Here is a 15,986-nt window from a genome sequence, read left to right on the forward strand (position 1 = left end):
TTTTTTTTTTTTTTTTCTTTTTAAAGTGCATGCATCCATTCATATTCTCTGCTTGTATTAAATACACAAATACACATACTCTTTTATCCTTCAGATTTCCAGTAATTAAAGGAACCTTAGCTGAAAAACAAACATTCTGTAGTATTTGCATGATAGAACGAAAAATTATTATTATTTTCTAAATGTAATGAAAATCTGAACATCTGATTCAATCATAACAGAACGCATTTTTTTTTTCTTAATTTATTTTTTTAAGTTGCTGAAAAAGAAGGAGTTGAGTTTTCAGTTCAAGTTAAATCTACCCTCAGAGTTAAGTTGAAGTGTCTAAACTATTTGCTGGTTTGCAATGGTGCCAAAATAGCAGAATTAGTTCAAATTATGCAACAGAAGCAGCTCTATAATGAAATCATTATCAGTACAACATAGTAAACATATGCATATTTTCTGAATGCCAGAAGCTGCAGTTTCTTATCCATGAAAAATCCTTTTTAAAGACATATTGTGTTAATAAAATACAATAAACTTGAGTTAGATGAAACAAAATCACACCAGATGTGATCACAAGAGTGACAGATACAGTATTTCACTGTAGTTGCAGCTTATCATTGTGGCTTACTTGCGCCACTTCTGAAACAAAATTAATCTACTAGTCTTAAGTTTATATAGATGAGATGGTTAATCTAATAAATTTAAATTTTCAGAAACCTTTCAGCATTTCAAACATTAAAAATGCTTCCTGCAATTATCTTGAAATTGAAAAAGTTAATAAAAAAAAACAAAAAAACACTTTCATAATGAAAAGAATAACTTTTCTGATAATGATTTCATAATGTTTCCTTGTAAATATTTTTTAATCTGTTGTTTCACTGTTAAAGTCAACTCTTCAACAAAAGTTGATGAAGGTACATGGCTTAGTGGTTAGGGTGGGGACCACATGACCATAAAGTTGTGAGTTCAGTTTCTGGACTGGGTGATGCATTGTGTGTTCTCTTGAACAAGAAACTGCATTTTACATTGCTCCAGTTCAGTCAGCTGAAACTGGGTACCGGCCAAGTGCTTGCCTCTCTCCTTGTCACATCTTCAAGGCTGAGAGGGTGCCAAAGCCTAATCATGACTAGATAGGCACTTCAAGCAATTAGAGATAACGAGGTGCTAAGTCATACTTCCTTGCAAATGACGGTTATGAATGCTTTATGTCTTTGAAACAAAATTATCTTCTTAACTGTAATGGAACTGTTTCAGTAACTCTGCCTAATATAATTTCAAAGCTAATTATTAACCCTTTTGTTACTGTATTTCTACTAAAAAAAATAATGGCTTTATTTCAAATAATTTTTTTAAATAATGAAGAATTTAGTAAAATAAGTTTGCCATTATTAAGCTGGTATTTATAGCAAAACATGAAATTTTGACAGAAAATTTGAATTTAAATCACTTTAACCCTTTAGCGTTCAGATTAATTTATCAAAAGTAATTCGTATTTATTCACATTAAAAAAAATTTATCTGATATTATTTTGTAGCTTCAAGATAGGAAAGATGTAATTGCTTATTTTTAGAATGACATTGCAGGGTAGGTGTGAGATGCTGGTTCTGGCCAGTTTGAGCATAAAATGTGTAAAATATTTGGGCCAGATACAGCCGGTTTAAACACTAAAGGGTTAAAACAGGAATTTGGTGTTACAGTACCAGGCAGATTGGTATCAAAAGGGTTAAATCTATTGGAAAAAAAAACCACATTTGTGCAACTTACCTTTCCAATCTTTCTTGCTCAAGATGCCGTTCTATCCGTTCACGCTCAAGACGTTCCCTTTCTAATCGTTCACGGTCAAGTTCACGCTCATGCAGAATGTTGGCTTCTCTTATCAAACCTTCTTGATGTTGGTTTAACATAAACTGTGGGTTCGAAACACCTGCAAACTTCTGCTGCTGTTGCCACAATACATCGAGCTGTGTATTGTTCAGGCCACTGTGTAATGGACTATATGAAGATATCAGAGGAAGTGGAGTATTCGGATATTGCAAAGCAGTCAAATGACTAGGATGTTGTGTCTGCTGCTGTTGCTGTGGAGCGATTGCGCTAAGTGGTGGTGCAGTGAGTCCGCGGGCTTCAATCTGGCCTAGGGCAGCTGCATGAGGTAGAGGTAAATGAGCTGGTGGTAGAGAACCCAAAGATTGAAGTTGGTGTGGTGGATAAGGAACTTGAGGTATTAATGTCCTCTGCAATTGATGGGTTGATAGCTGGTTTGATGTAGGGAGAGATCCGTGCCCTGCAGGAATGGCTGTTGGTACATTAGGGTATGAAGAGCTGAGAGGTTTGTGGGGTGTAAGCATGCTCTGTACAGGGTTCTTACGCATGAGTTCTGGATCACGATATGGGTGAACAGGTTCATGTTTATCTATAATTAATGGACTTGATGTAGGACTGAACTTGTGATTTTTGATTTCCTCTACACGAGACCACTCAGACTTTGATATCTGTCGTTCTTCACTGTGGTCTGTAGTTGTATAATCCATTTTCTCTGATGCTACAGGTTTCTTAATTGAAGAGAAAGATTTTTCATTTGGTATATCAGCAGATTTGCAAACAATAGGACTAATGTTCTTAACAGAGACAGATTCTGCTTCACTTTTAGCAGTAGAAGAACAGGAAGATTGAGGGAGATCATTTCCATTCTGGGATAATTTTTCTGCTTTGGCTAACTTTGTAATCTGATCAGTCACTGGTCGATTAAAGTCAATATTAGCAGCTAAAGGATTTTGTTGCTGTGGTTGTTGTTGTGATGATGGTGGTGGTGGTGGTGGCAGTGGTTGTTGTTGTTGTTGTTGTTGCGATGATGGTGAAGATGACTCTTCTTTTAGATGTGACTTTTGCTTAGGGGACTGCTTTCCAGAGCTGTTGTTGTTACCTGCTAATAAGAATTGTTTTTTAAAATGCATATTATCTTGGATACCAGCCAAAATACTCTGTTCCAACAAAGTCTTCACACCATTATTTGCAGACTTTGCTTTCAGAGAAAATGAAGCATCTTTAAGGGTGTTGTTGCAAAGTTTCTTATCCTTCAGTTCAAAGTCAGAAGCAGATTCCTTATTGTCACTACCAGATTCATCTTTGGTAATTTGGTTTTTCACAGACAATATGAGGTCTTCTGCTTTCTTATTTTCCCTGCTTGTTGGCACTACTTTCTTCTCACGTAAAGATATTGAGATTTTTTCCGGAGGAAAATCCTCTAATTTCTTTACCTTGATAGATACAGTGCTATTTCTTATACACAGTTTCTCAAGCTCTTTGTTGGTTAATATTGCAGAAAATTCTTTTCTTGGTACCTTTTCTGGAAGTTCAGATTTTTTAGCTACTTCATTCTCTGCTGATTTCACTTCATGATTAGAAATGACTCCCAGAGCAGAATTGCACAATCTCTTGCTTTTTAAGTTACCCTTTGCATTAACAGCTCGAGATCCACTTGTTGCCTTAGACTTCACATTAACCCCTGAAACACCTTTGAAATTGTTTTTGTTGCGTTTCGATTTTAATCTAATGCGTTTAGGTTTTTTGGAGTGCTTGTTCTTGGATTTTGGTGTCCTTGCATTGGATGGCTTTGCAGACTTCTGGCCCTTACTAGTTGGTTCCTCACACTGATTCTTTGGCAAACTACCTGCTGTTTCTACATCTACACTCTCTTCCCTCAAAGGATAAATTTTTCTTTTCTTTTTTCTTGATTTGCTCTGAGTATTTGAAACATCACAGCCTATTAAACAAAAAAAAGTGAAATTGAGACATAGATAGAGAATTCTGAAAAAAAGGGTGAAAAAAACAATAAATAAATGGCATGCACAGCAGTTGTTGTTTGGCTCCCAAATTAGAACTGATTGAATAAACTAATGATCAAAGACAATCCTGCCTTTTCAGTGAGGTAATCTAGTGTGGTGTGATCTGAAGGAGATTTAACCCCACCATTTGATATGCATTGTGGTTGAGGAGAGTGTTAGAACTGGTGACACAAGGACAGAAAAAGAGATGAAAATGTGGAGTTAGTACTGTCCACTGTAACGATAGTAATATATGCTTGATTCTTATCTAACTAGCTCCAGAGAGAAAGGAAGTTAAAGTTGGTACTTTAATAAGGCTTTCTGTAAAATTATAGACCATAAATATATTAAGAGGATCCACATTCCTTTCAGCGAGCATGTATGTCTTTAGCTAATGGCATTAGTTATATCTTGTGTGTAACTTAAAACTGATGGGGAGAGAGAGAGAGAGAGAGAGAGAGCTCAAAATGAAGGAACAAAAAAAAAAAAAAAGGAAACACTTAAAAAGAAAAACAATGAGATAGACTGAGCCCATAAAACACCTAGATAAAACCTTAACAACACAAGACAAATACAAGAAACTGATGAAGTTTTTCATAACATTCATGAAATAACCACTTCAACTGAAAACTACTTTCATAGTGAAACTTGGAATAGACGGTACACGAAGAAACGACACATACTGAGGCACTGTCAGAGGAACGACATACTTTAGTGAAATAGTTTCTCAGACACTTGTTATATATAATATTTTTAGCTGGGTATTCACAATCTAAACACAGTAAAGATTGCTGCAGAAGAAATATTATCTCTCTCTGACACTGCCCCACACAGTCTAGAATGTTTCAGTCTGTAACTACACAGATGTACTCTCAATGAGCTGACAAATGCTTGTTAAAAGGGTTAATGATGTAGTGAACTCTTCCGAACAATGCTGAAGGCCTGAGCCAGCTAAAATATTAGCTGTCGCATACATTCATCCAACGGACCTCCCCACCACCGCCTTTAGTGCATGTTTGAATTTTCATATGTAGCTCTCATATTTACGCAGAATTAATATACAAGCTCTAAGAGGAAATATTTTCCTTGCATATCAGAGTAGAGCTACTCTACCTGGCCAGTCAGTAGCTGTGAACAAAAAAGTTACAAATCGTTTATACCAACGAGTTCATACCATCTCAGTCATAACTACCTCTGGTTCAGTCAGCTTTGAGTATAACAGGTTTTTAACAATTTCTCTACAGGTAGTGATTAAATGACACTAAACAGCACCACAAATACCAAATAACCTTTTTCTTAAAACATTAATCACAAGATTTGTGATATGGACCAGTCATTTTATAAAACAAGCAACAACAAATTTTTGTTTGGTTTTGCAGGAAAATACTTAAAGAAATTTTCAAGGAAAAAGAAACTGCCTATGTGCTATAATATAATGTAACTGATGAACAAGAGAGAATTTTTCAGGTAAACAATATAAACTTATATCAAATACTTCTTTTTCTGTATCAATATAAACTGAAACATATTGATACAATTTGATTAATCTTCTGTGGAAAACCAAAATTTATGAGAAATACATCATTCATGGTAAGTATTTATTTTTCAAATTGGTTATAAACAATATTTAAGCTAACATCTCAGCAATTCATAGAATCTCTGTTTATTTTTCTGTTTCGGTGATAAAAAACAGATTACAGATAAATCTACTGAATAATGAGGAATTCTTTAACATGGTTGTTTGGCATGCTAGAAAAAGACAGTCAGATTTCCTTAAAGCACACCCTACCCTACTACTGAACACATTGGATAATATGCAAAAAGAACTGTTAGTCAATAAATGACATAGGCTTCAACAACAATAACACTGGTGTTAATTTTAGATTACTCTGCAGAACCTGCATGTGTTCTTCAAAAACCAGCAGTAGAATTTGACATATATTAGAATGACAATTCATCCATCCATAGGCAATTTTGTTCTTATAAATAATATTAAAACAAGTTAAAAGCAGATCCCCACATATGATAGTTCTGACGGAAATAATATCTATTACAAATAATGATAATAATATAATAATAAAGATTTCAAACTTTGGCACAAGGTCAGCAATTTTTTTTTGGGGGGGGGAGTCAATTCAACTGACCCCCAGTGCTCAGCTGGTACTTATTTTATTAACCCCGAAGGAATAAAAGGCAAAGTTGATCTCTGTGGAATTTGAATTCAGAACATAAAGATGGACGAAATAAATGCCACTAAGCGTTTTACCTAATGTGCTAACAATTCTGTCAGCTCGCCACCATAATTATAATAATAATAATAATAATAACTAGAAAAGCACTCGGAGAACACAGACCTCTGCCAAGCAGCTCATTTCCACCCATATACATGCATGTTGAAAATCGCCCAATTTCCCATGCCAATGCCAGCAAAAATAGGCTTATCTGGTATTTGTTGGTGGGTAATCATCTAGGGATCATTTGAATGCCATGAAGTCACTTTCCTCCTTTATGTGTGTCTGGCACGATGTTGAAGAGAGCAGGGCCAATTGAGGTGAAATAGTTCTGTCATTGTGTTGTGATACGAAACGAACATTTCTGTAGTGGACAGATGGCACGGGGGCCAAGCCTCGGACAAATTTTAAAGATGGGCAATGTTGATGGAATATTTTCCACATCATACAGATGATATAGAGCTCACAGCAGCAGTGGAGGGAGCAATGCCTGAGCTTTTTGAGTCGATCCCAATAGTCAAAGCTTGTCATGTCATCCTCAGCAGACCTCCGCTAAGCAGCTCATTTTAAGATAGATACGAGAGTAAAATTACTGATAGAGAAACAAAAATAAACTTTGGAAACAGCAACGCCACCATAGGTTACGTGGAAACAATGAACGTGTTTTCAAGGGAGATAATCAAAGAACATAACATTGTAATACTTCATGTAAAGTAAATATAACAAATGAAAATTCCTTCAAGAATCCATAAAAATTCCCAGATCACTACCAACATTTCATCATCTGTTCCTTGTGTCATTACCAACTTTTCCTGCAAGTTTCATCAAATACTGTTCACAACTTTTTGGGTTATTTTGCACACAGACGGACAAACCAATGCCTATGAAAACATAACCTCTTTCCTTGGTGAAGGTAATAATAATCATTTCAAATTTTGGCACAAGGCCAGCAATTTCAGGAAGGAGATGAGTCAATTACATCAACCCCAGTGTACAACTGGTATTTATTTATTGGCTCCGATAGGATGAAAGGCAAAGTTGACCTCAGCAGAATAACAACAACAATAATAGTTTCAAATTTTTGGCACAAGACCAGTAAGTTTGAAGGCAAGGGTAAGTTGATTACATCGACCCCAGTGTTCAACTGGTACTTATTTAATCAACCCCGAAAGGACGAAAGGCAAAGTCGACCTCAGCAGAATTTGAACTCAGAACGTAGCAATGGGCGAAATACCGCTAGGCATTTCATCCAGTGTGCTAATGATTCTGCCAGCTCGCTACCTTAATAATAATAATAATAATAATAATAATAATAATCCTTTCTATTATAAGCACAAGGCCTGAAATTTTGGGGGAGGGGGCCAGCTGATTAGATTGATCCCCAGTATGTAACTGGTGTTTATTTTATCTACCTTCCAAAAGGATGACAGGCAAGTTGGCCTCAGTGGTATTTGAATGCAGAACATGCATGAAGAAATGCTGCAAAGTATTTTGTCTGACAAGCTAATGATTCTGCTAGCTTGCCATTTTTGATAATAATTCTAGTACAAAGCTTGAAATTTAGTGGGGAGGGAGTAGTTAATTATACTAACCCCAATGCTCAACTGGTACCTATTTTATCAACTCCAAAAGGATAAAAAAGCAAAGTCCACCTTGACTGAATTCAAACTCAGAATATAAAAAGTCAGAACAAATGTCATTAAGCATTTTGTCTGACACACTAAGGACTTCACTAGCTCAACATGTAGATGATAATAATATCGACAACAACACATAAATGGATAAAAAAATTTTTTTTAAAAAGCAAATTCATGAAGATAAACGTGGATTAGCCATCGGTAATCTATGATGGCTTAGATGGTTAGTTACGAAATAACTAGTCAGTATTTACAACACTTTCCCATTAGATTAAGCTTAACTTTGCATCAATAACAATGAAACCATTATCTTTAACTGTCCATTCTAAGTACACTTTTAATCAGTCTTTCTTGATCAGTTCTTTCTTTTTTTTATATCTCTTTCTGTCTTTCCCCCACCCCCTCCTCCTCCTCGATCAAATGGATGATAATTAAGTAGCTTTCTATTTGTATTTGAGAAGCCGGCTATCTGCAAGATTATGTTGGCTAAGTTACATTCATTAGACATTCCGCAAGTTTGGTACACTAGACACTTCTGTTATCTTTTGTGAAACAGATTGTCAGTAATTTCTCTTTTACTTTGTGCGTGTGTGTGTGTGTGTGTGTTCAACATTTGAAGTTATTATCTGATAATCTGATTTAAAGTTTCTTTTTCTTTTTGTTTCTTTTATTAAAGTTGAAGCGACTGATTACATATCTTGTGTCTGTCCATAAAAAGAGGGCACATACATATCCATTCATTCATTCAATCAATGTCCATTTTTCTGTGCCAACTGGGGCTGGACAGAGACTTATCCGAGACAAGATACTATAGTTGTATGCTTTACTTATTGCCAACCCTTATCTGTTTTATTCTCATTAAGGGATTTATTTTTCTTATTCCACAGGCCTTCAAAAGCATAAAGCTACTGGTTGTAATATCAACAAGGAATGCAAACAACATATCACTGCTTTGCTCAGCTGGTGACAGGACAATGCCACAGAATGCCAATATTTGTATATGCATGTACACACATTAAAGGCTTCCATATAGTGGCCATCTACCAAATTCATTCACAAAAAATTAGTTGGCCCAGGGCTATCAAAAGAGGACACTTGCTTAAGGTGTCATGCAAAGTCAAACTGTATGAAAGCTCATCGGATAGATTGTACCTGTAATTCAGAAGGCCTGGCCTCATCACATTGCATCAGGCTGATTCCACTAGACTTACGTCAAGGGTAAACATGCCTATGGAATGGTTATCATTGTTGTTCTGAGTTCAAATTCAACAGAGGTTGACTCTGTTTTTTAATCCTTTTGGGGTCAATAAAATAACTACCAGTTGGTAGTCAATGTAATTGACTTGTTAGCACACTGGGCAAAATGCTTAGCATTATCTCCATCAGCACATTCTGAGTTCAAATTCCACTGAAGTTGACTTTGCTTTCATATACCAGTCGAGCATGGGGCGAGGGAGGGGGGTAATGTAACCGACTTAGCCCCTTCCCCCAAATTGTTGGCCTTGTACCAAAATTTGAAATTATTCTTATTGCTTTTGATTTAAATTACTTTTCTCCATTCTAGAATATATTGCATGAGTTTTTATAACTGGTTGCTGTTCCTGGTGCTAACCACAAGCCCATCAAATTAGGGTTACAGAGGTTGAGTGCACAACTTGTGAATCTTAATTTCAATTAATTAAAAAAAATTTTGGGTTCATCATATTAAAATATTTCAGCCTGCACTAAACTACATGTTTTTAATGCAGAAAGCACATTTGGGAATTTTTTCCAATGTCATTAAGCTACAGTAAGACAAAAGAAGAATTAAAATATATATATATATATATATATATAATGCCAATAGGCATAATCCTAACCTGTTATCAAAATTTGAACTTGAAATATTTTGACTCATAGTCTTATGCCTTTATTCTATCTGAAACAGCTATGTAGCAAAATAAACAAGATTAACATTATACAATTGTCTTTGAGGTCTGCATTCTTATGAACATTATTAAGAAGTTAGAAATGTATTATTCTAGCATGATGATAAGGATATATTTGAACCAGATATATTTGAAGCCTTTTTGTTTTCATTGAAGACTAAGAAGCCAAAACAAATATTACCCAAAACTGATAAAGATAATTTTTTATGGTTAATTTATTCGTTTGTACTCTAGGCACAAGGCCCGAAATTTTTGGGGAGAGGGCCAGTCGATTAGATCAACTCCAGTACGCAACTGGTATTTAACTTATTGACTCGAAAAGATGAAAGGCAAAATCGACCTCGGCGGAATTTGAACTCAGAACGTAAAGACAAATGAAATACCGTTAAGCATTTCGCCCGTCATGCTAACCTTTCTGCCAGCTTACTGCCTTTCTTAATATACATATTAAAATATAACAACCATACACATGTATGTAAGCATGCATCGTCCTTTCTACCCATTTATTCCTGACTATCCAATGGTTCATTTGTTGAGTGTCAAATGTTTTTTTCCAATACTGGTCTGCATTTCTTCATATCAATGAGTACATAAAAGGTTATATTTTAATCCATATATCGGATTTCAAGAGTCATTGTTCTATGTTCAATGAATTCATTTTAAGTTTTCCATATTACAAGCAGTTGTATGTTTAATGTTCACCTTTATTGATTGGTCAATTGAATGGTGTAATATCTTCATATATTATAGTTAATTTATTACTAAAGAAATGATTAGTAAGGTATTGTTATTATTTATCTTCAGGTCAACTTTGACTCTCTGATCAAAGATATTTCAGCACTCTAACCTCTTTTCAAACAGAGATTTGGTTGCAATATCTAGCAAGTCAAGAGACTTTGTAAAGCAGGCACGTGCCGTCAGGGTAGGCAGTTAGTGACATTTATGTACTAAAAACACAGAAGACAAGCAAAACACAGCCGTGTTACTGAGTTAAAGCTTTCTTTATAGCACGGAAAGAAAACATTGTTGTAGGAATGTACACAGCACATGTACTACAGAAATACTATGTGTAGCTTAAATGTTGAGATTGAAAGACAGAGGCAAATTATGCCTACCTAAACACTTGACATGTAATTAGAGATGTGAGTTCGAGTCTCATGGCTGGCCGGTAACGTATTTTTCTGCAATAAATGGATAATTTATCCTGATCACGCTATTTATAGCATTATCACGCGTTTGAGAAATAAATCTATTTCTGTATCGTACAATACATCTCAATGCTTTTAAAGACAAACTTTGTTTGTTTACTTTCATTGTAGAGTTGAATTTATCGTTAGCGTCTTATGAAGCCAAAATATTTTGCATTTTATGCATAGTAATCAGAGTAACCTTCATAATTTTATTGAATTAGGTGCATATTTTGCCATAAAAGGAAAATGTTGCTATCGATCCATTTTATTCAAGGTAGGCACGTCCCTGTTGTAAAGGTTCTTTTGTTGGCCCAAATGGTTAATAAGCCGTTGTTGTTTAACCATTAGTCAGACCTAGTCCAGATCAAAAGTAACCCTATTATGACACCCCATGTTATTTTCAGAAACAGTGTATTTAAGATTACATTCTCCAATGCATACTGTCTTTTATTTTTATTTTATATATATAAAAGACAAGAGAGCATGACTAGAGAGAAATTCTGGTTACTTTTCAAGCAAGGTGACTGACTGCATCACTGGCTTGTAATTAATAGGAAGTTGATAACAGTGTGAGAGTATCAAGCTAAATATCTTTTCTACTATAGGCACAAGGCCTGAAATTTGAGGGGAGGTGGACGAGTCAATTACACTGACTCCAGTGTTTCACTGGTACTAAATTTATTGACCCTGAAAGGATGAAAGGCAAAGTCAACCTCAGTGGAATTTGAACTCTGAACGTAAAGAACGATAAAATACCACAAGGCATTTTTGCCCAGGGTGTTAACAATTCTGCCAGCTCACCACCTTGGTATCAATTTAAATATCTTATAATATTTAGTCTTGTTTCAGTACATTCCCAGTTCACATCATATTTGCATTGACTACCTTTCATCCCTTCAGGATCAATAAAACATACGCCGAAACTAGTTAAATTGACTATATTCTCTGCTGCAAAAATTAGCATTCTGCTTAGTCAAAAGAAATCAGTTTACTACGAATCTGATTTCTCTTACTTTCAGATATCTGGTAGTGGTTGAATAATCACAACCAGACTGAGGAGCCAATTTAATGCTTGATGCTTCATAAAAGAAACACAAAAGAAATGGAAATAAAAACAGGTGTATGCAGGTGTTCAGTGAACTGAAGTAGAAAGTAATTTTTTAGTACATCAACATACAGCTATTCTGTTTCTGTTTTATATTTTACATTTGATTCATGCCAACGAAGACCATCATTAACAAGCCAGTTCTATTTAGTGTCCTCACTTATAAAGAATATATATGTTGTTGGCACTCCGTCGCTTACAACGTCGAGGATTCCAGTTGATCCGATCAACGGAACAGCCTGCTCATGAAATTATCGTGCAAGTGGCTGAGCACTCCACAGACACGTGTACCCTTAACGTAGTTCTCGGGGATATTCAGCGTGACACAGTGTGGCAAGGCTGACCCTTTGAATTACAGGTACAACAGAAACAGGAAGTAAGAATGAGAGAAAGTTGTGGTGGAAGAGTACAGCAGGGTTCGCCACCATCCCCTGCTGGAGCCTCATGGAGCTTTAGGTGTTTTCGCTCAATAAACACTCACAACGCCCGGTCTGGGAATCGAAACCGCGAGTCCGCTGCCCTAACCACTAGGCCATTGTGCCTCCACAAAGAATATATATATATATAATCAAGTATTTAACCATCTATTCTCTGGTAGAGATCTTAATACAAGCCACTCAATTTGTAACTTAGAAAAAAAAACTGAAAAACTAAAACTTCAGGTGCAATGATAACTGTGCTGTTAAAAAGTTTGCTTTGCAATCATGTGGTCTCCTGTTCAACTCCGCTGTGTGGTGGCATGGATAAGTGTCTTCTACTTTAGCTACAGGCTGCCTAATACCATGTAGGAGAAATTTGGTAAGTGGAATTCTACCGAAATAATACCACAACCACGAAATGAGAGCAATAAAAGAATGAAAAGCGTCTTATGTCTAATTTAAACATTACTACGTGTTTAATTAAGAAAACGCTTTTGTTGGGGTAATGGTAGAGAGACGTTAAGTTATAAAACTATAATCAGGAAATGTTTCATGTGAACAGGTAAATATATGAAGCATAGGTCACAATTAATATAAATTTATATAAAGTGTGATCTCTATTTGCCTTTAGAGTCAGTCACTCATCAAGGACTTAAGAAGTAAACAAAGTATAGTTTAATCTAAGTAAGTAATTAACCGATAAAACATTACAACCTCCATGAACACAATCACTGCTTGCTGTACGCACACGCATGTGCGCATGTCTTTGCACTTACTCTGCCCGAGCAGTGATGACTTTTTGTTTGTATCCTACCATCTAGTGATTCACCATGCTAAGATCAGTAGCATAAAATACTTTACTTAAAAACAAGAGTCGGCATCAAGACGGGCATCCAACCACAGAAATACTACTACTACCTCAAGAAGTGTGCTGTCCAACCCATGCCAGCATGAAAAAAGCAGACATAAAAATGACGATGATGATGATGATGATTTAGTTTACATATATAGCATTTGATGAACCAAAGTTCTCTGGACTTTAGTCAATTTCAAATTCAAACTTCCTGCTAGCAAAATTTCAGAGGATCTGGTTGCCTGTATGATACATGTTACATAGGAGATAAGACATAAGTAGGTTTATTATTTCAAGTAGCAGAGATTGTATTCAGGGAAGTTTTAGATAATGTTTTAGTAGGTTAATTACTTACTGAGATTAAACAATATTTTGTTTGTTTACTCGTTTGTAAGACTTTGATGAGTGACACTTAAAAGAAAATAGTGAATTCTATATCAGGAACACATTATTTTCATCATTTAATCATTACTGATAAAGTAATAGCTCATTCATATCTCGTGAAAGCAATGCAATGCATATCCACACTTTGTATAAATTGTGACCTTTGTTTCATATATTTACAACCATAATATTACTATATTGTTCACAATCTATTGCCCTTTCACATCACACTCTTTCCACATTATAGTTTTGATAACTGAACATTTCCCTACCATTGGCATCAGTAGAAACCCTGCCTCGTTTAACCTTTTTGATACCAATCTGCCTAAGGATGCCCAAGGTTCTGTGACACAATTTTCCTATCTTAAAGCAATCTAAACTTACAATCTCCCACCAAAATTTCATACTAATATATGTTCCAAATACTATTTTAATGAAGACAAAGTTATTTTGCAAATTTCAGAAGTATTTTAAAAGATAGCTGATACAAAGAAAATGTATTTCAACAGAAATATTCTTTTACTTGTTTTAGTCATTTGACTGAGACCTTGCTGGAGCACAGCCTTGAAGGCTTTCAGCCGAACAAGCTATCGTTACAAAAGGGTTTAAAAGTTTCTCAACTGGGGTTTACATGACCCCAGGGGATATCCTATAAGATTTTGTTAAAATTTACGAGCAATAAATTATTTATACTTCTACAATACACAAAATATTTTAATTTTTTTTTCATACAATTCCTAATAATATTTAATTATAAATCTACTTGCCTCAGTCTCTGATTTACTAATTAATAATTACAGGCTTTATTAATGCAGTAAGCTGGCAGGATCATAAACCTGCTGAGTGATTTGCTTAACGGCATTTCATCCATATTTAAATTCCACCTAGGTCTACTTTACCATTTATCTTTTTGGAGTTGATAAAAGGATCAGTGGAGTACTGGGGTCAATGTAATCAACAAATTGCTGGCCTTGTGTCAAAATTTGAAACCAATAATTATAGGTTCCATTTCTGCTTTACTTCTGATTAATAATCAGTAAAAACAATGTTTCAATATTAACCAAACATACAAATCTTTAAGAAGAAAAAAAATCATCCCACCTACATGAGAACAGAAAAGATGAACTTAAAAATCTCTAAATAAAAGATATTAAAGAGAGATAAAAATAATATGCAAACATTCTTGAATACATTTAAAAAATTTTGATATGCTGTTATAAGCTTTCATAGAGCATATATGCTTAGCGATGAAGGTAGCACAAGAATAAACATATTTTAGATTACATACCATGCAGTGTACATTAAATTTACACATGTCTACATGAAATGGATTTGGTGAATCAATATATTTGCATGAATTACTGAGTGGTTTTTACAGCAAGATGTACTTCTAAATAATATTTATTCAATTACGAGAGTAGAAATGGTATTTATATGACCTGTTAGACAGACTGAAGAAAACAGAGTAATAATATAGATTGCATAACCTGTGGTAGTTACAGTGCACTGTAAAACCTTTTATTCTTAATTCTGTTCGGCAGCTGCCCAGCATCAAATTGTACTATCTCGACAATGTAAAGAATAGCTATAAAAAGTTGATTGAGATATGCTTAAAAGTCATGATGCTGATATTCTTCATGGTATGCATGATGTCTGTAGGATCCACAAACTAAACAGTTCTTAGCTAACTTTTTGGTTTTTGGAACAAAACAGAAAAAGTGAAATAAAATGTAAAAGTGCTTTAAAAAAAAAAAAAAAACCATGTTATGTTCAACAGTACTTGGCTTACAATTAATATGATACCAACAACACTCTGATATCACTTCAGAAGATTGAGATCACTGATAACTAAAAAAAAAAAAAACTTAGCTTACGGAGAAACCTTACAGATATGCGTTTTATTAAAACTTTTTCTCATCAACAAAGTTTTTTCTTCCATTTCACATATTTTATCCGAGATATATTTAGTATATTAAGCTGGGTATCCCCCATACAATATGACTGAAATTAAACTGAACTTCAAAGCTTAAGTATGCTTTAAATTATGCAGCATAGGAATAACAACTATTCAATGTGATTTTTTTTTATAATGCTCAGAAATGCTCTCTCCCTCTCTCATATGTGTGTGTGTGTATATATATATATATATATGTATATATATATATATATGCCGTAGTCTCCTTTAGAGAGACTTAGAAATATTAATAACTCTATTTCTGAAAACCAGTGGATAGATTCCACTGAAATTAGATAAATAACCTTCGAGCAGATAGTCAGCAGCGCCGCCTGGCTAAGGCTTGGCTACTCTGCATTGACAAGGGGCAACACCCTGAAACTAGTCTAGTCTGCAGATGCCAAACCAGCAGGGGGACACTGCTGACCTCCCCTGTTCGAAGGTTATAAAGGACACAGGTTTCGTGTGTCACATAG

The 15,986-nt window shown here is 34.9% G+C and overlaps 1 protein-coding gene across 3 annotated transcripts in view; it reads right to left on the reverse strand.

Annotated features, from left to right (window-relative positions):
- LOC106875029 (lysine-specific demethylase 3A) overlaps positions 1-15,986 on the reverse strand; it is a 127,585-nt gene that overhangs the window by 53,291 nt on the left and 58,308 nt on the right. For all 3 annotated transcript variants that reach the window (XM_052972688.1, XM_052972687.1, XM_052972686.1), the window contains one exon: positions 1,753-3,748. In XM_052972688.1, the coding sequence (XP_052828648.1) occupies positions 1,753-2,939 (1,187 nt within the window). In that variant the 5' untranslated portion in view covers positions 2,940-3,748. The remainder of the gene's footprint in view (positions 1-1,752; positions 3,749-15,986) is intronic.

The sequence above is a fragment of the Octopus bimaculoides genome, chromosome 14 (assembly GCF_001194135.2).
Source record: "Octopus bimaculoides isolate UCB-OBI-ISO-001 chromosome 14, ASM119413v2, whole genome shotgun sequence".
NCBI lineage: Eukaryota > Metazoa > Mollusca > Cephalopoda > Octopoda > Octopodidae > Octopus > Octopus bimaculoides.